The sequence below is a fragment of the Solanum verrucosum genome, unplaced genomic scaffold (genome assembly GCF_900185275.1).
Source record: "Solanum verrucosum unplaced genomic scaffold, falcon-dt-bn FXZP01000049.1, whole genome shotgun sequence".
Classification (NCBI taxonomy): Eukaryota; Viridiplantae; Streptophyta; class Magnoliopsida; order Solanales; family Solanaceae; genus Solanum; species Solanum verrucosum.
The window spans coordinates 4,459,717-4,485,135 of record NW_026020221.1 but is presented as its reverse complement, the minus strand read 5'-3'; the positions used below and the strand labels follow the sequence as shown (position 1 = coordinate 4,485,135).

The window sequence follows — 25,419 nt, the reverse complement described above, 5'->3', positions numbered from 1 at the left end:
CATCTTCACCTAATGAAACGTCACCAATCATGCATCCAGACTATGTCAAAAGACATAGCAAGAGTAGTATCAATACAAAACACACGTACCGGTAGGCATCATCGGTCAACCCGACGCCCACCCCATAATATAAGAAACCAACTAGTAAGGTCATGAATTAAACCACTCGCCTCTTCACCTTTACCCTCTCTTAAAATACCTCCAAATTACGTCGGCACTCTAACTATTAACCACTTTCCAGCCAACCTACTTACTAGGTACTTGATCATAGCCTAACCATTCTAACATGTAGGAAACATTCCCAAATACGACTACCACCATTCCAACTAACCGTTCACTTCTTACCTTTACTATCTATTACTCGCCTCTTGAACATTTTACCCTTCCACTATACTCGATAAGTTCGCTCATTACGATGAACAATCAAATATCTCCCATTATACACGTGCCCACTAAGTGCATCATAAACAAGTCAAGACAACACTACACTCGCATGCGCATATAAAACATATACAATTTCATCAATATTTACGAACAACGAATAACTTCACATTTTATATCACATCATTGCCCCTCTCATGGGACCCAAACTCAACAGTTAGTTATGCCGGAAGGTGGCAACTGATCCAAGTTAGTTATGCTGAAACATGACAACTAATCCCATAGTTATTCCGGAACGTGGCAACCAATCTCATAGTTATGTCGGAACGTGGCAACCCATCCAAGTTAGTTATGGCGGAACGTGACAACCGATCCATTCAACACACCACAATCACGATCACAGTCACAAGTACATCCTCAAGATCACACATTTAGGTCATGATTTCATGGCGATCATAGTTCATATATCTCATATACAACAAGTGTGATCAATAATGCATCATTCATATACATACGCTAATTTGTCATACTTAGCCCTAATTTATCATCTACGGCTTCTTTTAGGGTTTAATCACAATTCATAATAAATCCGCAAATCAATCACTCCAATTTATGGTCTCACATACATTCATAATTCTAGTTCCAATTATGATTTCATATTCTTATTCTTGAAACAATTCTATCCAAGATAGCAATTCTAGAAGCCCTAACAAGTCATCAATTTCACTTCTCAAGGTATAAACTCAATTACTTGATTTCTAGGAATTTTCCATGGAATTCACTCAGTGCACAAAGGTCTACACATAAACCCTACCATTCATTTACATATATTACAAGGTGAGCACAAATTTAAACTACTCAATTCATAAAGCGTAGCCTACCTGGGCGCCAAGCAGTTGCACGGAGTTTTTGACTTCGATTTGGGTTTTTCGGGCTTCGCGACGGTGAATTTGGCCAAGAATCCGCAAGATATCACCACCCTCGCTCTAGAAATCTCCTTCTCCTTCCTTTCCAAGCTTAGAGCAACTTTTCTGAGGTTTTTGGGGTGTTTTACGACTTATTTAGGTATTATAGGAAGATGGAGAAAATAAAATTTCTCATAATTTATGTTCTGTCTCGATTATCCCGCTCTGGCGCCAACTTACCCCGCCCTAGCGCCACCGCCCTGGCGATATCTAGCCCGCTCTGGCGGGAGAATGGCCCAGAATTTTTTCCGAATTTTTTATTCCTCCTAAATAACGACGGTTCGGGTCGTTACAGAAGATTGATCACATATAACTCCCCTAAAATGAAACATGATATGTAAAAGTGAATAGAGAGTAGTAAATATTATCTTGACCCTTTGCAAGATTTTTTTACTATTTATAAATTAAATAATAGAAAATAAATTTTTAAATCCATCTATAAAATGAAGATTTTTTATTTTTAAAAATGAAGATCTCTCGTAAAATAATAATTAAACTATAAAAAACTATAAATTAAAAATAAAGATCTCTTACTTTTATATATATATATTATCTTATTTTGATCGGCACTATTTAATTCAATTTCCCTTAATTGATTTTATGTAAAAATATCGACTTTTTGTTGCTAAAAGTTTGATTCATAAGCAATAAGCAAATTCAACATCTTAAAATATAGTACATAAGATAGAGCAAGGTAATTATATATTTAACTGATCGAGCAAAATAATAATATTCGCTAGTTAAATGTATATACAAAAAATATATATATTATTTTATGTATATCATACATTAATAATATATAAAAGAAATTACAGTTACTATTTATTAGTTTGATGAATGACTATTTATTTTAATTATTCTCTAATTTCTATACCTTTAGAGATGCCTGGGGTAATTTAGAGTTTAAGACCAAAAAAAAAAAGTCTACCTAGCTAGCTAGCTAGATAGTGTAATGAGTATAAATCAAGTTGATCCAAGATGCAAATCACAATTATGGAGAAACTTATACTTTAACAAAAGTATAATTCAAAACGACTAAGGACAAATAGAATTTATTACGAAAGTCGAATGAAGACACGATGCTAACTAATGTTCAAAGTTCAAGTTGATGGCTAAAGCAAGAAGGAAATTGGAAAATATATGGAATCATGGAGGGTTCACTTTTCTTTCGTAGTATAATGGTATTTGATACTGCCACTAATTAATATTTTATTTATTTTAATTTATCTATTTTTTTTTTTAAATGATAAAGTTTTACATTTCGAAATTATGATGGACTTTACACTTTCTCATTTTATTCTCATTTTTAAAATTTGCTAATTTTTTTACTTTGAAGTTGGAATTAAGGGTCAAAATAGAGAATAAGAAGAATATGTTAATTAAGGAATGCCAAGTATGAAATTCAAAAAATTTATAACCACATAAATTCTATGATATATTTAAGAATTATATATAGATATAAAAAATCTTATCATTTTTTCTTAAATCTCTATGTTGATTTTTATTTTTGAAGCATTTCCTTCTTTATAACAAATGTTTTCTATAAAGATGTTGTTGGAACTGAATCATTTAGATTATTCCTCTTTGCATGGATTAACCTTAGTATATAAATAAAAATCTTTATATTCTAAGCAAATAAAAAAGAAGAGGGCATAATTCACTCAATTAATATTAATTTTTTATATATAGGTTTAGTTTTAAATGGGAACACGATCAAAATCTTGACTCGTTCGTTGTTTTGAAGCTTATGATTTCATGTTCTATTATACTTTCAAATAGAGGTTTTCCACCCTTTCCTCGGGACATTAATTCACATATCGATCATCCAAAAATATTTAGCATCGCAAAACGATCAGTAATTCACATAAAATAACATGTTTTTAAAGTGCAATAATTTGGGATAATTGTGCTTCGCCTAGCAATCTTTTTTGAATTTTAAGTTGTTTATACAATTACAAGTAATTCTATAACAATTTAAATGATAGTCATTAAGTATTAATTTTTCTACACTATTATTGTAAATAACTTAAATCTGACTTTTATTATTGTAGCCCCCTCAATCCTCATGCTCTTATAGTTTTATTAATGAATTAATTAATTAATGAAAAGTTGAAAATTGTTGGCGCAAAGTGTCCATGATAAATATTGGAGCATGTCAATATTGCATTTGTTATTAGTGTGGTCGACTATTTTTTTTTTTTATTAGTAGGAGCCATCCCCTATATATATTAGCAATTAATAAAACTATATAGAAAGAAATGTCATTAAATTTACGGCACAATTCAAATAAATGTAAAGAATTTTCAACGAAAACAATATCAATGGATTTCATCAAAAATTAGCAATTTTTTAATAGTGAACAGAACTTGATAAGGATGTGAGCATCATCACATCACTAAGTGTTGGATATATGATATATACGAGTTCATCAGAATTCAATATTGTATATGTATCTAGAAATTTACTAAATATTTAACTATGAATTTAATTTTTATTGTATATTAATTTGAGGTTGTTGTAGAAATCAATAAACTTCAAATTCTGGATCAACCTTTAATCGAATTAGATTAATCTCTTATATTTCGAATCTTTTCAAAAAAAATTATACCTTTTTAAAATCAAATTCCAAATATAAATTTTTTTATTCTTTTTAAAAGTGCATAAAGTTGATCATCTTGCACATTTTTCAGTAACTATATGTGTTTACATTTTAAACTCCTATTTTATTTGTATTTTACTTCTTGCCCATGATCATTAGTTCTAAGGCCTAGACTAGAGTAATTTGGGGTCAGACTATGTATAGCGTGGGATTTAATTAATTTATTGAACTATAAATATTCCACACTGGAAGTGGGATAAAGTACATTATTTTTTAGTACTTAAATTAATTTCCAAAATCTTTAAACTTCAATAGCCTAGGCCTATGCAGATATCTCTTTTATATATATATTATAATTAATAATTATGAAGGTACACAAATGATAGTGGGCTAAATTTTTTAAAGTTCATTAATATAAAAAAAAATAGTAAATAGCTCATTAAATTATCAGCCATTTTTTGGTTTTATGTAAATTATGCTCACGCATCTTCAATTCAGTTCATTGAGAAAATCATAGTAGGTTATTTAAACATTTGTAATTTAATATGTTATGAAAAAAAAAAAAAAGATATTCATATTTGCGAAAGAAAAAAAATGTAATAAAAAATGTCTTCAATTATATTTAAATATATCAAGTTGTTTTTGCACATATTTTTAGAATTTTTAATTATATCGGTCATGATTTTTTAATTAAAAATTGTAAGATTTAGAAGTTCTCTTTTTTTTAAAAAAAAAAAAAACTGTTTTTATGCAAATTAAAACACAAAAAATAAAAAGGGGAAATACTCCCTACGCACCACATTTTTTGGTGTTTTTACTTTGGACAAACGTATTAAGAAGCTACTCACACCTAAAAAGTAAGAAGTGTTTTTCACTAAATTACTAGCTTAATTAAATAATATCTCCTATTTAATTAATGTGATTTGTTGATTATATAAAAATCCAGTTATATAAAGAAAGATAAATTTGGAAAAAATTAATTAATACCTTTTTGATTATTTTAAAACCATTTAATTTGAACTAAATATAAAGCTTAAAACACCTTATAGTGGGTATAAATTATAAATCCCCATGTTGTTTCAATTTATAATTCCAGTGGTCATCTTATTCCATTTTAAGTTGAAGATAGAAAGTCAAAAATTGTTTAACAAAAAAAATAAAAAATTACGTCGCATAAAAGAAAATAAGATAAAGTATAGTTAAGGCCTAATTAGGGAAAACCATGGAACAAGTTCTATACTACCATTCCATTTTAACGATCGTTTTAGTTTTTTTCATATTTATTAAAAAAAACTAAAATATAAATATTGTTTATTAAATTCTTTTTATTTAAAAATAAATTAATTTTTTGTTCTCAAGTATTATGTGTACACTTTAATATTAATGGTATAACTGAATACCATTGTCGACATTAGTCTTGAATTTTTAAAGTAATAATTAGTTCCTTCATTTTATTCTTTTGGCATATGATAATTTGATACCTTTCTTAAGAAAATATATATTAAGGAGTTATTTTATTAAATTATTTTTATTAATTATATTTTAGAAATTTAAATTTGATAATTAATATCTTATGTAGTTAATTAATGATAAAGATAATATCAGGAATCCCCCCCCCCCCCTCCCCCCTCTTAATTTGTTAAAATGAACAATTAAAAAAAGAAAATTTATTTTTTATTTAAGGGTGATGTCTACTTGTGCTGCCAATAATGCCAACAAACCTAATGTCAAGCGAAATGAAATGAAAAGTATATTAGGATATTTTATTTTATTTTAGCTAAAGTGACTGTTAATTTGAAACGAGAAAATACTAACCATGTTCACTGTCACTTATCCAATATTTTAACAATAGAAATTTTACTTTTACTTGTTAATTTTAACATATCAAAAAAATATAATTATTTTTTCCTTATTTTATCGTCAATATTAAATACTTATTCTTCAAATTATTTTCCATACTTAAAACTATACATCATCAAATAATATGAATATTATATTAAAATATTTATATCAATTTATTTTTTAAAAAAATATTAAAATAGACAAGTAAAAATTAACTAAATATGGTGATGAAGTAGAAGGATTAGTCAAAATCAAAGTGAAGCTTTAATTACTTTAATTGAACTATGGAATTAAAAAGTTGAAAAATCAAGTTTTTCTCCTTATTGCGGCTTTGTGGGATACATAGTATTATTACTACAACTATAGACTTTTTTTTTACTTCTAAATTCTTCTTTCCCTCACATGCCACTTTTATTTTCTAACACAATTTTTTCAAACTTCTCCCCCACCTTTTATTTTTATTTATTTTTAAAAAAAATCTTTATAATGTCCCATCAACTTCTATGTCCTTATGTACTAATCCAATATTCATTTCTCTTCTTATATCATATTAATACTTCTCTCTCTTTTTCTCTATTTGTACCCTTTTTTTTTTGTATCAATCAATTAGTTTCTTCATTTTGAGTAAGCAAAAAAAAAAAAGTTTAGATGGAATATCATGGTCAGAAAATTGAAGTTGATTCAGGACGAGGACGAGAAGGAAGACAAGGAGATTGTAATGAAAATAATCAAGAAATTAAGGAGGAAGATGTTGTTATGGATCTTCGAAGGGGTCCATGGACCGTTGAAGAAGACTTTACACTTATCAATTTTATTGCTCATCATGGTGAAGGTCGTTGGAATTCCCTTGCCCGTTGTGCTGGTAATTATTTTTATTCTTTTTGTTATCATAAAAACCTTTTATATTTGGTTATTCATGAGAAGTCGAACGTCTCTCCAATGACCTAAGGTCATTCAACTAATCTACGTCCATACTTGTGTAAGGCATGTTAAGGAATAAGTGTTTATTACTATCAATTTTTTATTCTTAAAAAGTTCGAACCCCAAATTTCTGGTTAATAAATCATGTTTATCGAGTTAGTTGAATCAGTAATCTTTTTTTTCGAGAAACCATCTTTTTCTTTATTCCAACATGTATTTCTTTATCTTTTCTTTTGTATAAAAAGACAATATCTTCACGTAGATAAATATTTGTATGGATATGTTGTTGTATATATTTTTTTTCTTTACAATTAGGTAATTTTTTAACTGCTGAGCACCTGTCTAATCTGATAAAGAGAAAGGAAAAAAGTGTTTCTTTTTGGGTGGGGAAGTAGTAGTCTTAAAAAGTAGTATTTGTATGTTTGAAACACAAAATGTTTTATGCATCATATATACTGTCTTTTATTAATACTTTATTTTTGAAATATTCTTTTAAAGTTTAATTTGGCAAAATCAGTCATGAGAAGCATATTATAATTAATAAATTGTTGTGAATCAATTAATTAAACAGGTTTGAAGAGAACAGGGAAAAGTTGTAGATTAAGATGGCTTAATTATCTTCGACCAGATGTTCGACGTGGCAATATTACTCTTGAAGAACAACTCTTGATTCTTGAATTGCATTCTCGTTGGGGCAATCGGTATGTTCACAATCTCAATAATAGTACCACATTAAAATAACTAAACTATGTGTTATTTGCTATTAGTAGTAACTAACTACTATAGTGTTTAATATGATTTTCATTTCTTTTGTGTAGTTGGTCTAAAATCGCTCAACATCTCCCCGGAAGAACAGACAATGAGATAAAAAATTATTGGCGAACTCGAGTACAAAAGCATGCAAAACAACTCAAATGTGACGTGAACAGCAAGCAATTCAAAGATACCATGAAGTATCTTTGGATGCCAAGGTTAGCCGAAAGAATACAAGCCGCCGCCGCGGCTACATCCAACCCAACGGCGGCTTCTTCCTCCGGCCCCACCACCACCACCACATATATCCAAAATCAAGAAATTCAACATCCACTACCAAACATGAATCATCATGTGCCTGAATACTTACCTATCCAACTGATGAATATTGAGAAAACAAACAATCTTAATTATTCAGCAACTTCAGCGTCATCGGATAATTACTCATCCGACCTAACTGATGGTTGCTACAATTTCTCAATTAACCAAAGCAATAATCAAGATCATTCTCAAGTTAATCAAAGTACTAATCAATTTTGCTATGGAGAATCCACAATTAATCCCACAAGTTATAATTTTCACCCTGGATTTCAAGGATTCCAAGAAGTGGATCAACAAAACAATACACAATGGATGGAAAATCCATGGAATATTGAAGATGTGTGCTTCTTACAACAATTGAACAATGAGATGTGATACAAATATAGTATCCAAAAGTACCTCAAGAGGTTGGAGATTCATATAGAGTTATCATTAATCACCATAAAAGCATCTACATTTATTTTTTTAAAATTCTTATGCAACACATTTGTAGCTTTTATGTACCAAATTTCCATCAATTACTTAGTTTTATGTTTTTTTAATAAATATATATATGTGTACATTTATTTTAGATTTATTTTATCCGATGAGTTTCTTAATATTGTTTTTCATTTTATGTGCTAGAAAATGTAGAACTTCTAATGCTAATTAAAGAAACTTTTTTTTTAATAATATTGGATGGAGACGAGCTTACACGGAGTGAGAGGATTGTGTGTTAGAGTCAACGCCAATTGTGGATGGGGTCTTTGATTTATTTATATATTTTCTTGGACAATTTTCACCTCCTGAGCTAGCTAGCTTTCGAAGTTATATATATATATATATAAAATCAGAGTTAGTTAGACTCATCTCGACTCTTGTTTTATTCGATGTTGAATTCCATATTATATTGTTCACGTTTCAGATTTCCAACTCTCTGATTGTGTGAATGCAACGTTAAAGTCCCACATCGATTGTGGATGGGGTTTTTGGTCTATTTCTATTTAATATTAAATAATCATTATCTCATGAACTAACTTCTAGTTGAATTAGATTCAAATTTCATTTCTTATATTTATCATAGTATTAGAGTCATATCAATCTCAACCATTGATTTACCCGATGTTACACTTCAGTCTTACATTGTTCACGCTCCAAATGTTTGGTTGTAATTGTGCAAATATCATGTTTAACTCCTACATCGATTGTGGATGGAGTTTTTAGTCTCTTTATATAATCTTAGACAACTATCTTATTTTATGAGCAAATTTTTAAAATTGAGTTAAGTTTATGAAGTCCATTTCTTATTACACAATAGTACTAAAAATTCAATTACAATTGTACACAAATCCTTTTTTTTTTTTTTTTGCCTTTTCCTATATATGGAGTAATTAATAATTTAACATACTTATGATGGAATTCTAAAAGGGGAGCGTATTTTTTTTATAATGAGAGAGAGTGCATAATTGGCTCTACTATTTTTAACAGTAAAGCGTCTTTGTTGCTTGTTAATATAAATATTAATAATCTTAGACCAAAGTCATGGAATTTTTAAGAAAACAGTCTATGGGGTCTGAACCAAATTAAAAGACCTTAAGACTTCATTCTAGATTAATTAAAGTGAAAAAAAAATATGAGGCATATTCTTAGTTACATGGTTTTGTATATAATTTAAACCTAGTTGCTGCAAATAATCATATAATAAAAAAATATCTCGAGATGCATCTATATGAAATTTCCTTAATTTTTCTTTGGTGAAAGCCCATAAATAAATTTTATTTTCACTTTTGATATTAGTGTGAAACTGACCGTTCTAAGTTTAACAAAAAAAAATGGACTTAAATACTTGTACATGGATAAAGGATCAAATCAATAATCTATGATATACAAGTTATAATAAATAGTAAATAAAAATGAACAAAGGTCTTTGGAAAACTTTTATTTGAATCTTGTTTTGATCATTAAATAAAAGTGTGTGTGATACACAACATATATACCTTACGAATCTTATAAAATACCTTTAAGTTTAATAAATATTCTTTATAAATCGATTAAAAAAGACGAACAAATTAAAACGCGAGGGATAGCGTATTATGTGGAATAGAATACTTGCGATGTGACAGAGAGCCATCACAAGTGGTCCAAAAGTTATAAGTGTGTTACTTAGCTTCCACGTGTCCCTTTGAATATTAGACTATTTAGTACTCCAAAGACTTGGAGCAACCCAAACACTAAGAAATTTTAAGTTGTGTAATTATGTTTAGAGAATCTCTTTTGATTATTTTGATCGAAGAATTGATATCAGGGTCAATAATTTAAAAAGATGAGTATAGAGGTAAATTAGTTGTGTAATTATATTGATTATGCGAATTATTCTCTCTTTTTTCAAAAATTTTTTTATCCGATATCTAGTATATTCATATTGAAGCTTGATTAAATTCAAATTCGCGCTGAAAACTCCTACATTGAAAGATGCTCACTAACAAAAGTGACTATGTACTTAAGATATACGAATTATTCTTTATAAGTGATAAAACATCATAGCATGTTACAATTGAGAATGAGTGCATAATCAAAGTATATGACATATTTCAGATTTGGTTTGAATATCTTCTCTTTCGAGTAAAGGGACTATCTTACATCTTACACTCTTTGGACGAGCATTTGTGAGATTATACTAGGTATATTAATATATTTTAAGTGGTTAATTTATCTATGTAATGAACATACAAGATTACATGCAAAAGTTTTTTTCGAAATATAACTTGAAAGTGTAGTAGGAACACTTTATCATGTGTTTAAGTGCTCAATCTAAACAAATTATAATTTACGTGTCTAAACAGAAATTTAATAGCAAATTTGAAGGGTTATTGATATACTAAGTCTGTTTTAAAAGATTAACTTATTTACATAATAATGTATATTCGAGAAAATGCACAAATCTTTACTGAATTGAAAAAAAAAATTGTTAATCAACTTTACCATTACTAACAAACTTGTGTTCTCTTTTCGTTAACTCATTTAACTATAGTAAATTTACATGATTTGATTTACGTAGTACTCGATGCGAATAAGTATTTACTCATATAGTCCCTCCTAAACAGTAGCAAGTTGTAGTAATCCACCCATCTAGCAGGACCACACAGCGGTAATGACTTTATTGGTCAGTTATTTTTTTTATTAAAAATTCAAAAATATTTTTACAAATTGAACAGTTGTATTTTTTTAATTATTTTTTTTCATTTTCGTATCATGAATAAATAAAAATTTATTTTTTGAATTTGTATAGATTTTGTTTCCGTATTCTATTTCAAATGAGGTTATCATAAAATCATTACGTGAAGGTATTTGTTAATTAAAAGAGAGGTTAATTCGTTAAACATTAATTAATTGTTATTAAAATTCTCTAATCCACAAATTTGTCATCATATTCGAATTTTGGAAACGTTTATAGCCACTACTATTCAACAGAAAATACTATTCCAACACGTAATAAAGAAAAAGAAAGAATAGGTGATTATCCTTGTACCCAACATTTTTTATCAATAAAAAAAATTATATACTATTTTATGTTATTTGAGCACTAAATAACTATTTTCTCGATTTATTTTTACTTGTTTACTATATTGAAAATAGATATTCATTTTTATTTGGTCACCATGAAAATTTAGAAAATTATATATTATTTTATACCTATTTTACCCTTATTATTACGTCATTTATTTTTCAATAATAATTAAAGGTAATAAAATAAAATAATTTTTTTTTTTTTTTTTTAAAAGAATGTGTCAACTCAAATATAAACAAGTAAACAAACAAGGGAGTACAAATATTTGCACATAAGAAGGTAAAATGATGCAGCTTAATTACATACTCCCTCGTTTTCAAAACAAGTGATGTTTTAGCTTTTCCATTATGTTTCAAAATAAGTGGTATCCTTGGGTTACGAGAAGGAATTGATCTTATTCTTCCAAAATTACCCTTGTTTACATGACCAAGAACCATTGATTAACTTTTCTTTGATTAGGGTAAGTTAGTAAACACACTCCTTATTTTCTAGGCTTAAGCTACAAAAACCACTCATTTCGGAACAGAGAAAGTATTAAGCGGACTATTAATGTGTATACTATAACAAAAATATTTTTTAGCGGTAAAAAATATACATATTAATAAAGAGTGTTAACGCTTTAATCGGTACCAATTAATTGTATTTGGATTCAATCTCGTTATACTCTTTAGGAACATTTACAAAAAGCGCTAATCATCACTAAACATATTTATTTTGCGGTAATTAAATTATTATCGTTAATTAATTACCACTAAAGATAGTAATAGAGTTTAATTCTTATACTATTATATTGTCGGACCATTTAAAAAATAGTTACAACCTACACTATATAAGTATTGATTAGTAACTTTGATAAATGACAAGTAACACGTTTTAATAAGTTAAATTAAAACGTAGTATATATATAAAGTTAATTAACTAGAATCCATATGATTATAGCATATTAATTTTGATTACTTAATATACCTTAGGGTTGATGCTTATCACTACACATCATTTGATGCTTAGCATAACCTCAAAAAGAAATGCCATTTGAAGCACTTTATAATTGAAAAACCAAATCGAAGATAAAATAAAATTGAATCAAGTCAAATTTATTTTTATTCAAATTAAATAGCTCTTTTCAAAATCAAAATTGATTAATATAAAATTAAATTGAAAAATCTAATGATCACCAAGTTATGAAGTGGTATTATATATTGTTAACTAGCTAATTGGAAATTAAAATGAAATTAGGGGTGTCCTTGGCATTAAGAAAAATATTTTCTACGAAAATAAGTGGGTTATTTGTTTATCTTTTTATGTTCGGTAGGTAACAAAAAAAATATTATTCTAAAAATATTGCACTATGTAATCTAGATAAATATTATGCGGAGTGAAGGGATGTGGGGTCATGGGCATAGCGCTGAAACTTATTTTTCTAGATTTTTTAATTTTTTTTTTAATCAACCGAACATTAAAGATATTTGAGAATAATTTAATACCGAACACACCCTAGATAACCTTTTTGCAATTTAGGGTACTTTGCATGTGCACTTAATTATCAAGATTCAACGCTGAATATAATATTGGACCAAAATAGTGATTAAAGTATGTGCATTTACTTATAACTTATAATTATAATAAAGTTAGTAATTAACTCTCCTTTCCATTAGGAACGAACATGCTCGATGCATTAAGTAAAAACGTGTTTAAGTATAATTAAAAAATAATTAATTAGTTGAAAACATATGTTAATAGGAATGGAATGAAGTAAAAGAATAAAATTAGTATCTCCATTGACTAGAATTATTAAACAAGAACAGGACAACTATTGAGGAGTCCTTTATGCTCGATAAAATATTTCAACATAAACTCAAATTAGTCGATCGCAAATCAAGAAATTATTATTAGGCATAAAATATTGAAAATCAAATTATCGAACAAAAATAAAAAAAAAATTGGTAATTTGGCATGAGGTAAGTTAAAGACTAAACATAAAAATCTAAATACAAATGTCTTTTAGTTGTGTCAATTTACTTTTTTTGATGTCTTCTTATTTATTGATCAATACTGAACGTCCACTCCTAAATTCTAACTACCAATAAAAACAAAAAACCTTACAAACAAAAAAATTCCAATTTCCAAAAAGTAATCTCAAACAAAAAAAAATGAAACTTAAATAGTCACTCATCAATTACTAAAAATTATATTTTGATAGATATATAATATGTTTATAATTATTTATAATCAATATATAATCTAAATATATCCATCAGGAAAAATAAACAGTGAATTCTATCTATTATTTTTATAAAGATCCCTCTCCAATTTTTTTTATTATATATTAAGGAAAATGATAATAAAGTATACAAATCATATTAGCAGCCTAAGATTAAGAATTGTAAGAACACATACTCCAACCATTTCATTTTGTTTGCGTTATATTCTTATTCCTCTATTAAAATTTATTTTAAATATAATATTTTTTTTATAATTTGATAATTTTTTAATTTTCAATATTTTACATTGATGTTTAAGATCATAAAATTAAAAATTAATTTGATACACTATGTATGTTTTGCTAAGTTTAAGATCATAAGATTAAAAACAATACATAAACGTGTCATTTAACTTAACATGTGTTGACATTTATACCCTCTAATTTTGGGTGTGTATAAATAATTAATTTTTAATAGTACACATTTTATGTGACAATTCATGTGAGATACACTCATCCTATCTGACAACTAATTTGCATTATGTCACATCAAACATAATAACTACTTGTTCACATCTATGACACATTTATGCATTCAAATGACTAAAGTCGAAATGTGTCATTCAACTTTATTTTCAAATGACACATTTTTTATGAAAAAATAAATAAATTATGGGGTCAAATAACACATTTTTATTTATTATCATGGCTAGAGTTTGGGAATTTTGGATGATATAAAATAATGGCCTACGTAGTTACATTAACTTTGACTAAAATTATTGTTCAACACCAATCCAAGCAATTACAAATATTCTTCAATTCTGTCAATATATTTGGTATCTTTTAAGCTCTAAAATTGCAAGTTGTAGAGCCTTTTTTTTTTTTTTTTTGATTCTCACATGGTATAATAATAAGTTCCCCATTACATCCGTCACTCAAAAATACTTTTCCGTTTCAATTTGTAAGTTATTGTAAACGTCAAATTATAATCTAACATTTTGTCTATAAATTTGAGCAGTATTATTAGAACAGAACCTAACACTAATATCCGAAAAGAATAGTTTTTCAAGTCAATCTGATTTCATATCACACGTTCAAACGGATCCTAAATAACGAACTACTCAATATAGATCCGACATAGATTAGATGGGTAATCTATCATTATGGACCCGGAGATAAGCCCGAATACTTTTCTGGCTTTTGGGCTTGGACCATGGGCTATTTTGACCCGACCCATTAGTTGGGCCTTATTGGGCCATTTTTCAGGCACTCAAAACTTGGGCCTTTTTAACTTGCCTAGACAATATTGCAATGGTGCCTCAATCTTTATATATGTGATTCACGATTTGAAGTTTATCAGTTCTTGAACTTGTCATTGAATTCATAGCGATCAATTTAGTTGCTAGGATGTATCTAATAAAATATTTATAGTTATTTAATAGATTTCTTAATAGAAATATGATCTAAGCAAAAGCTACTAGGTTTATCTAATCCTATATATCACGTACTTAATATTGTAGCTTTGCCTCTGAGTTATTAGTTGCACATTGTTGAAGATATTAACTTTGAAAACGAGAAAAATAACTTCGATAGTGAAAGTAGAAAAATCAAGTTTTATAAGTAGCATTTTGCATTTATTACGTCATATTATCCTTCAACACTCCTCATCTTCACGTATCTCCCTTCCCCACAACATGTACCTCCCGTCCCACCTCTCCACACTTTTACCTTCATAATATTTATCTAGATTATATATAAATATATTTAGAATAATATATTTTGTTACGTAAAAAAAAAAAATTCATGCCAAAGGACGCCTTGGATATATAGCCTGTTCACTGTGTCTTTTTTTGCAGCCCATGGTCATATCATAATGAAGTCTCTTGGCCAAACTATAGTACTGTGTCAGTTACAGTTCACTATTATTATTGACTTACCGAGTCGGAATTGTAAATGAAATTGTGTTTGATTATACGTTTTCGTACAAAATATTTAAAATATATTCATATTTAAATGTATATAAATATAATTTTAAAAGTGAAAAGTAAATTAGATAATAAGTTATGACTTATTTTCAAAATTTAATTTGAAATTATTATTATTGATTATATACTAATTTTCAATATTCAATAAATAAATAAATACATAATTCTGATGATCAAACGGGTCCTTAGCCAACTATAGTACTGTGGCAGGTACAGTGACAATTAATATAATTTATATTGTGTACCTTTTAAATTGTAGCATTTAAATGAAAATGAAACTTGAAGCTGTCCGACGCAGATATGTAATCCCAATAGAATTTTTAATGATATTGATGTTTTAAATATATATATCCATAAAATAATTTATTTTTATATATTTGATATAGTTTATATTTTGAGAGAAGTCTTGAAGTAACTGTAAATTTGTTTCTGGATATAATCATTAATCTTATATAAAATTAAATTGTATATTTCACATTCGTTAAAGTGCGATTCTTTCTGTATGAATATAATAATATTTTTTTAATAGTTTATGGCATCTTTAGGCTTTCAAATCAAGAACATATTTGAAGAAATTCTGACCCTCGATCGGAATGGTTTGTGGGTTTCGAATAGCTATAATGGCTGAACCTAATAAGATAGCAGGATATCACAACTCGAATATACGTTGTCATCTTTTTCTATCTGAAGTATTATTATTAGTTAAAATTCAAATTTGATTAAGTCAATCATATAGATGTTTCTTGTTTCAACTTGATCTATTATCATTTACTCATTTAGGTGTATCTTAATATGTGACAGTTCATATAAAAAAGAAGAAATAATTGATAGTCATAATGTGAAACTCGCAAAATAACACGAGTTCTAGAGTAAAACAAATTAATATTTAGAAATGATTTGGTATAATTGGAGTTTGATCCATACATCACTACTAAAGAAGATAAGTATCCCCCTCCTACACACATATATATATATATGACAGAATACGTGGGTGATGAATAATGAAGAATGAATTGTAATTTTAGAATTTAAACTTGTATTCAGACATGTATTTTACTTGAAAATTCCTTGAATCTTTGAGAACTTGAAAATATTTGATCTAATATCATAGATAAATAAATATTTGAAGATAAATATTTTAAATGTAACTTCAAAATCTATATCCAAACGTTAGCTTAGATATGAATTTGACAAATTTGGATCAATAGTTTTTATTCAAACCATGTATTTATATTAAAAAATCTCTCTAAATATTTAATTGTGAACGCAATAACTAAAATATGCAATGCATTTTCTAAAAAGTTATGAACTTGTAAACTTCACATTCAAGATATTATTCAATTTTTCAGCAAGTATTCGATATCTGCATTACATAATTTATTTGTAATAGCAGCATTCTCAAAAAAAAAACAATTATTTCTAAAATTTTAAACTTAAGACGTCTGATTATTAATAGTTATTGTTTCATCATTTTCTGATTGTAATCTGAAAAACTGATCAAGACGAGTGTCCCCAAGTCTCATGGAATAAGTAGCTTTCTTGTACTCAGCCCAAGTGAATGGCCTATATAGATGATAAGGTTTGTGTGGTGTTGTAGTGACCAATTCTAAGGGACAACAAATTCTAGCATGGGGTGATGGGGCACCAAAGTACACCATTGACATCCTAGTTTTGCATGAATTCACCATTGCCCTATGCCTCACACTCTTAAACCTTCCATTTGTCAGAGCCTGCACACATGTATATACAATCAGAAACAAACGTGAAACTAAAATTTCAACTTTATTGATTCTGAATTTTACAATGATAGTTTTATTCATAACACAAATACATTATTCGAGCAAAATCTATTGAATTCAATTGAACTCACATGCAAATTACTAACTACATTCTTAATTAGATCTTCTTATAATAGGGTATTGAGGACAATTCTACAATAATACTGAATAAGACATATATATATATATAATTATACATAAGCTAATGATTTCCACGTAGCAAATAACTAAATAATATCATGACAAGTACATATGTTAAATTCTCTAATACATTCTACCAAACGAGATCGAAGGGCCCTCCAAAATTTGAAAGTGATGAGTTATTATCAAGTAGAATCTTACATAGCAACCAATAGTTTTGGGCATCTAAAAACCCCAGTGAAGTGACACTGAATATTTGCAGTCTATCAGTTCAATTTTTTGGCTCCCAAAGCACATGTGGCTTTCACTCAGGTCTACATAGATCCTTCATCTCTCTGTCCATTTCTTTGCTTTTATTTTTGATCATGAGGGGTGGGGTTATGATAACTATGCATAACTACTACTTCTACCTACTAGTACTAATACTTCGTATTTTAATTTATGTGATATTATTTAATTTAATATATGATATAAAATAGTCTTTGATAATTTGTATGGTTATAAATTATTTTATTAAGATAATGAAAGTAATACTTTATGTTATGCTATTTAACTTAATACAGAATCTAAAAAAAAATTAATGGGGTAGCAATTGAAATTCAAGTTTGATTGATTGATTAAAGGGAGCCGATAAGTTTTGCAAGTTGTCTTTGTCACTATCAAAGCATAACATTCTATCAACTCTTTTCATGACTAGAAATTATATTCCAAATTATTAGGATAAAATTAATTAAATTGAAATTCAAAATAATTGATGTTAATAAAATGACACTCGAACCTTGGAGCAAGTTTTGAGTAACAAGATTTAATTAGTTTTACGACTTATCAAAACATAGAAAACAATAAGGAATTAAAAGAATCCAATAAAAAAATTATCATATAAGTCAAAACTATCCTTTTAAGTGATTAGTAGTGAGAGTTTTAGATATCTTTTCATTAAAAAGGGTGGGATATTTAAAACACGATAACAATAAAGGTAAATATATATATATATATATATATATAAGCTTTGAAATAACTTAAAAAATAAAAATATATCGTATAAATTAAAATGAAGTATTATTAAATAAAATAGAAAGTGATATGCATTATTTGAATAAAGAATGGGCTCAACACCCTATGAAGTGTTGTGGAGTTAGGACCACATTGTGTTACCTCAAATAAGTCAAGAATTACTATGATGTTGATAGGTTCATTCATTCTAGCACACTCTTAATATGAAAGAAATCCTTTCATCATAAATAAGAGATCTAAACTAAAGTTTGTATCCACTCAATCACACTCTCCATGATGATCACAATATTATAGAGTTATAGTGATTGACAAAATCATCCTCTAAATAATATAAATTGGCCCGCTAACACACGACTCACTAACTTGTTTGAATAGATAAATATCATTTGTTGGAGGTCCAGTACACTCAAAAAAATTAAATACTTGATCTCTATGTTACTCGACGATTAATAACACTTTTGATCTCTCAGTTATTGATTTAGTCTTTATATTATCTAACAAAATATATTTAATTTGATCTATATGCATTTTGCAAATATATAAAAAGAATAATAATATTTATTTTAATTAATTAAAGATTAAATATGCTGAATTATATATCATAATAGTCAAGATAAAAATTATCCATTATTGAAAAATCAAAAATATTATTATTCCTACTCAATTTTTTCATAAATATCAAAAAATAAGAACTTAGAAAAGAGCAAACTTCTATAGTTAAACAATAAAATTCTCATGTTAATCCCCTTTAATTATGAATCAACAACAAATTATAAGAACATCCGTTTAACTAGAAGCTATTTAGCTACAAATTAGTTAGGGATTATCAATATATTCTGTAGTTAATTCCATATTTCTAATAATATTTGTACCATAACTTATAAAGTACATTATTTTCAAAGAATTCAACATACATCCGATCAACGACTTATTTTATATCTCGAGTAAGAAAAGATTATGTTAATAAGATGGAAGAAATCACTGACCTGTAAAGTGTCTCCAACGAAGACGGAGAAAGCAGTATTCGGGTGAGGTGATATAGGGACCCACAATCCCTTTTGAGGTGATATTTGTAGGCCAGGAGCATCGTTTGATCTTAAGATGGTCAAGATCTGAGGGTCCGTATGCTCTCCAAATCCAATTTTACTTACCGTGGAGTTGCAGGAGTTAGGTGACGTTTCACAATCATGATGGAGAGGATGTGGGGTCCAGTTGAATGGAGGGTAGTGATTAATCCGTAGTAGAGAATCAGAATGAAGGTCCATGAGAAGATTACTGTAGACTGAAGTTTGTTGGACCCTCAATCCTTGTGCCATCAATTCCAATATCGTACATGCCAACTCCCTCACTGATTCTACATATCCATTTACTGCACAACTGTCCCAAAGCAACGTCTCGATTACGAGTTCAGCAAAATTTAATAATTTTGATGCTTATCGAAGATATAACTTTAAATAGAAAGATATGAAAGACATTAATTATGATGGAAAGTTAATAAATACGAGTACGTCCATATCGATAGGTAGGAGTACATTGTCTTGTTGTCCTAACTAATATTGTAGTATTATATTTGTAATTTTTTGTTTTTTGATTTCTGTCATTATATATTTGTTGTTTCACCTAGTTTGATTATAGTATTTTTTTTTGCAGTATTGTTCTGCTACTATCTATTACTTCCTTTGTTTCAGCTCATATGACTTACTTTTCTTTTTAATCAGTCTCAAGAAGAATGACGCATTTCTATATTAAATAACAATTTAACTTTAAAATATCTATTTTACCCCTTATGAAATAATTTATAGTCACACAAATATCTATTATTACTTATTTTAGACCATAAATTTCAAAATTCTACCTTTTTTCTTAAACTTTGTACTGAGTCAAATTAACTCATATAAAATGAGATGGAGGGGGTATTATTTTTAACTACTTCATGTTATCTCTTGTACTTTCATTAGCTCTTTTTCTAGATTGTTTTTTATCTTGAACTAAGGCTCTGTCGAAAACAGTTTTGCTATCTATGAGGTAGCTAGAAATAATATATGTATATACACTATCCTCTTCAGACCTTGCTTTGTGAAACTATATTGAATATATTATTGTAATACATAACATATTTCAAATCAAAGTCAGTCAAATAAATTGAAACCGAAGAATATTATCACATTAGTGATGTGATTAGACTTTAATTTGTTGATAGATGTATAGTCACTTGGCAATCATCTTTAATAATTAATAAAATGTTGTTTTCATGAGTACATATTTTTACTGTGTAAATAGGATAATCAACTATCACAAGCACATCATATCAATTATTATATAGATTTTGTAGTTATGGTTTCGTACTCCTATTCTTATGGATAAAAAACACAAATGCCTATTGTGCCCCCAACTCCCATATGCTAGGAGTCCCATGGCAAGGGGTCGTTTGATATTGAAATAATATGATCCATATATACTCCTAAAAGTTTTTTGAAATTTGTATCTAAAACATGTAATAGGTATTTATGTTACTATTAAAAAAAGTAATGTTTGACCTTGCCCCAACCTATCATTTGGGCCTTGCCATAGGCATAAGTTTGGTGTTACTCAATAATAATCGAATTCATAACGATCTTGACTTTGATACAATTTATTAGAATTATGTGTTCACTACTATGGCGGGAGTTTGTATCTTATAAGAAGGTTAAGTTTATTTTTTAACAAAGTTCATTAAGTAAGTGTCATGTTCGATCATTGGAGGTGTATTTCGGATTTAAACTCTATAGGTTCAACCTTTAAGGATGGTTGTGTATGATATATTAGAAAAAATAATACATGTACCAAATTAATTTGATATTTATTTGATTCTTTATTTGATAGTGTTATCAACCTATGTATAACTAATACATGTAAATATACGTTATTCAATATTATTTTTATATGTAGTAACCATGTCATCTACCATACAAAATATTATTTCTATTCTAATTCACCCTATTTAGTACCATTTCTATTCTAATATATCCTATTCTTTTTAATACAACAAATCAAACAGTAGATAAAAAATCATGTCAGTAACTTAGCATATCTAATCTCATCATTATTAACATACCCTATTCAGTACTACTTCGACATAACTAATTCAACATTCCACATATCTTTTTTTTCCTACCAAAAGACTTGTATATTTCCCTAACATATGTATAGATATTTAAAGTAATATCATTGGAAATCCAGCTAGACTATAGAAATGGAAGACAAGATTTACATGATGTTTTTTTGAAATTGAAGTGGATGTGTACCTAGTAGGATTCCCTTAAAAAGATCAAACATGGTGAGTCAGGTTCAAAGTTGTTACAGCTGGAACAACTAAACAATTCCCAAACACAAACTAGCATAAATTGACATATATATGTACTAGTTACTACTCCTTCCATTCATTTTTATTCTTAAATTGACAAATAACAATGTTCATATCACTCAACTCACAGTGTTCGGGATAATTTCCACGTACATCGACTAATTTTATGGAATACATATCACCTCCCACCATAATAGGTATCAGGTAACTCTGTCCACCAAAGTTAGGATAGATAAGAAGAATTTATCTAGTGTTTTTTTTTGTCTTCGTTGAATTTTGAACCTGAGACCTCAGGGTTCTCAACCACTTCATTAACAACTAAGTCACAACACCGTTGGGTGCCTGATAATGTTATTATTTCAGAAAGTCATTTTTTTTTAATTTTAATTTTCTTAAATAAAATGTAATACTTTTATAAGATAATAATTATTAGTTGAATGGTTATCTGAAATATCAAACTCACAAAGCAACGTGAAACAAGTTAATAATCTTCAACTTACAAGTAGTAACAATTTAACTTTGTTGCGAAAGTTTATGAGTTAACTAGCACACAATCAATCATGCACAAAACATATAATAAAAGATATAAAACATTTAATGAGATTTAACCAAGTCTATATCATCAGAATAAAATTCGATTTCCACTATGAATTAAAAGAAGAATTAATATAAAAAATATCCAATTAAGGTTCATGAAAAGTACAAATAAAACTTATAGCTAATTAGTTTTCAAATCTGCTAATACCATACAAATCGAAGTCTGATGTACATGATCCACCTACACCATATATTATTTTACTAACATAATATATTTGCTAAACATATATTTGTCTCCAACTCACATAAATGAGATATTACTCCTATTTGATTGGATACGAAATTTTAAAAATAAAAAATTCAAGACACATGTAAAACATACCCTCAAAGAACATATGTTATTGAAGGTAAAACGAAAAGTTCAATATCAAAGAATTCTCGATATGAAAAATGTGTCATTCTTTTTAGAACCGATAGAAAAACTCTCAATCTTTTGATAGTTTAAGTTACATACATTATTAGTGTAAGAAAACTTCACACTATCACACCGTCATCTCTACTTGCTATACTATTTAACATGTCTTATTTTCAAAATTACGAATCTTACAGTTTGATAAGGAAACTTATCTGGATACATCCAGACATCCTTTTGGATGATCATCATAGATGGTATAAAATATCTTATACGACTGACGGTGTATATAACTTAAACTCAAAATAAAACATGAGTTTGAAGGTACCTGAACATAAGTGGATCACTTGAAATATTTTTTGATATTTGAGAGATAGACAAATTAGGATTGGCATGAAGTAACAAATATTCAACTTCTCCATTATCTCCATTTAATCCTATGTTTTTGCAACCATAACCATATGGATTTGCTGGACCAGCACATTGTTTTTGGGAATAAGGTTTGGAAAAAAATTTATAACTTTCATCTTCCATTTTTTTTATAACATTTGTGTCAACACCATGGTTAATAACTTTGAAAAACCCAAATTCTTCAGAGGCTTTCACTATGAGTTTTATTATTTGTGATTTCTCTAATGAAAGGTCAATGATTGGAAGCTTAATATTTTCTTGAATTTTTTCAGAAACCATGTTGGAAGTTGAGGAATTATAGTTATGATAAGATGAAAGAGAAGGGACAAAAAGAGAATTATGAAGAGGAGGTATTAATGATGAGGTATAAATAATCATATATTATATACATAGAAGATATATAAGGTACTAAATATATATATATATATAATAAGAGAAGAGGGGAATCTATGAGAAGGGAAAATGAGTGGCATTGTATGGGGACAAGGGTTGTGTGTTGACTGGGGTCTATTGTTCTGTTCATCTCGACTTGGCTCATTTCAGTTTAATTATTAATGTTTTAATAAATTGATAATTCATTTATTTATTAACGGATGATTTATGATAATGATCTTAGAGGTAGATACTTGAACTTTTATCGTCATGTGTTTCATAGATAAAAAATTTAATTTTAAATATTATTTCATGTGGTGAGCGAAATTCAAAATTAACACAACTCATTGGCAAGGTTGTCATTGAATTTAATTTCCTATTTAGATTATTAAATCTACATTTTAATCTATTCAAATTTAGCTCAATATAGTCGATTTACTTGATACTCTAGCTAGAGAACCACAAGAATCAAATGCATTTAATTTAAAAAGAAGTTGACTTTTAACTTTCTAATTTGGTTGACCAATTTTGAAAAAAACAATTATTATGTTGGCTTTTTGCGAGTGATCTTTTATATTTTTCTATTCTTTTTATTTGTTTTACATATTTAATCCAAAGATATGATGCTTTCATTCTACTTTGAAATGATTTATAACTTTTTTTAATGTAAAAATCAATTTAAGTTATATACAATATTGTTGGTCTAAGAATTTTTTATACTATCAAATCATTTTTGTATGTTAAAGCAGATATATATCTTCCTCTTTTTTTTAACTCGAATATCTCATGTGATATTTTTAAAATTATAAAATTTAAAAATATTTTAGTACGTTATATATTTCTATATTGAGACAATGATTAAAATTTAAAATTGCTCTTACTTTCTTAAATTATATATACAGTTAAACTAAGACGTATAAAATGAAATGGACCACGTATAAGTTTTGTACTTCAATTTAAAACATTCACAAATGAAGATAAATATTTGGAAGAATTACATAAAAGGGTCAAGACGATTGCCAATTGGTGTGTGCGACTTCTATCGATCAATTAGATTGACTCAATCTAATTTTATTTAATTTTAGAGAATAACATCATTTGTCTAGATATTTCCTATTGTTAATTGATTCGAAGAATAACTTAATCGTTACTATAAAATATTGAGATAGTAGTTGGTTGTTAAAAAAATGTCTAATTATAAGTAGAAAAGAGTACTAAACTACTAATAAATTCAATATATTCTCTATATAATAGCCAATAATTGCATACTACAAATGTTTCCCTAATTGTTCTAAGGTGCAATTATAGACGAATTGAATTATTACTCATTTTTATATCGCAAAAATTTAATTCAACCCGCCTATTTAATACCTAATGGGCATTTGCCAGGCTGATACACTCATTCCTTTTATTCTAATTGTAGAAATTGGTATGAATAATAGAAAGAGTCTTCTGGTATTTTCTACTTCTTGCAGCTGGCGTTTATTGCTTTTTTTTTGTTAGTTTGCAAGCATGAATTCCAGCTGAGCAAATAAGTCAGTCGTAGGGGTGTCAAATGGATGAGTTTAATTAAATTTGAACGAGTTCAAATTCTGGAAATAATACCTTAATAAAATAGGTAGAATAGTGGATAGTATTAGCATATCAATCCAATATCAAATGCGAATATAAAATTTGAAGTTTATGGGTTCTGAACTTATTATCAAACTCCGGATTTTTAATACAAATACATAGTTTAATCAAGCATTTAAATTCGTATGTATCTGTGGATAATATAATGAAGATTGGGGATAATACAAAGTCAGGCTAATCCTAAGAAATTTGTGATTGTGGGCTAGCCCAACCCAATTCAAGTTGGTCTTGGGCTATTTAGGAGAAACTATCTAATTACACAAAT

General features: G+C 27.8%; 4 protein-coding genes across 4 annotated transcripts in view; 1 reads left to right on the top strand and 3 right to left on the bottom strand.

The window, feature by feature from the left end:
• Positions 1-25,419, bottom strand: part of LOC125830853 (dihydroxy-acid dehydratase, chloroplastic) — a 275,530-nt gene that overhangs the window by 14,210 nt on the left and 235,901 nt on the right. The gene's annotated exons all lie outside the window — the stretch shown is intronic.
• Positions 1-25,419, bottom strand: part of LOC125830891 (stress-response A/B barrel domain-containing protein HS1) — a 241,399-nt gene that overhangs the window by 11,949 nt on the left and 204,031 nt on the right. The window lies entirely within an intron of this gene.
• Positions 6,421-8,186, top strand: LOC125830874 (transcription factor MYB78-like). Its single transcript, XM_049510055.1, has 3 exons — positions 6,421-6,649; positions 7,280-7,409; positions 7,527-8,186. Exons 1-3 carry the CDS (start codon positions 6,436-6,438, stop codon positions 8,155-8,157), a joined length of 975 nt encoding a protein of 324 aa, XP_049366012.1. The 5' UTR covers positions 6,421-6,435; the 3' UTR covers positions 8,158-8,186.
• LOC125830869 (gibberellin 2-beta-dioxygenase 2-like) lies at positions 16,817-23,531 on the bottom strand. Its single transcript, XM_049510051.1, has 3 exons — positions 23,068-23,531; positions 19,434-19,824; positions 16,817-17,244 (listed from the first exon to the last, which is right to left on the bottom strand). The coding sequence occupies exons 1-3, from the start codon at positions 23,526-23,528 to the stop codon at positions 16,948-16,950; spliced, it is 1,149 nt and encodes a 382-aa protein (XP_049366008.1). The 5' UTR covers positions 23,529-23,531; the 3' UTR covers positions 16,817-16,947.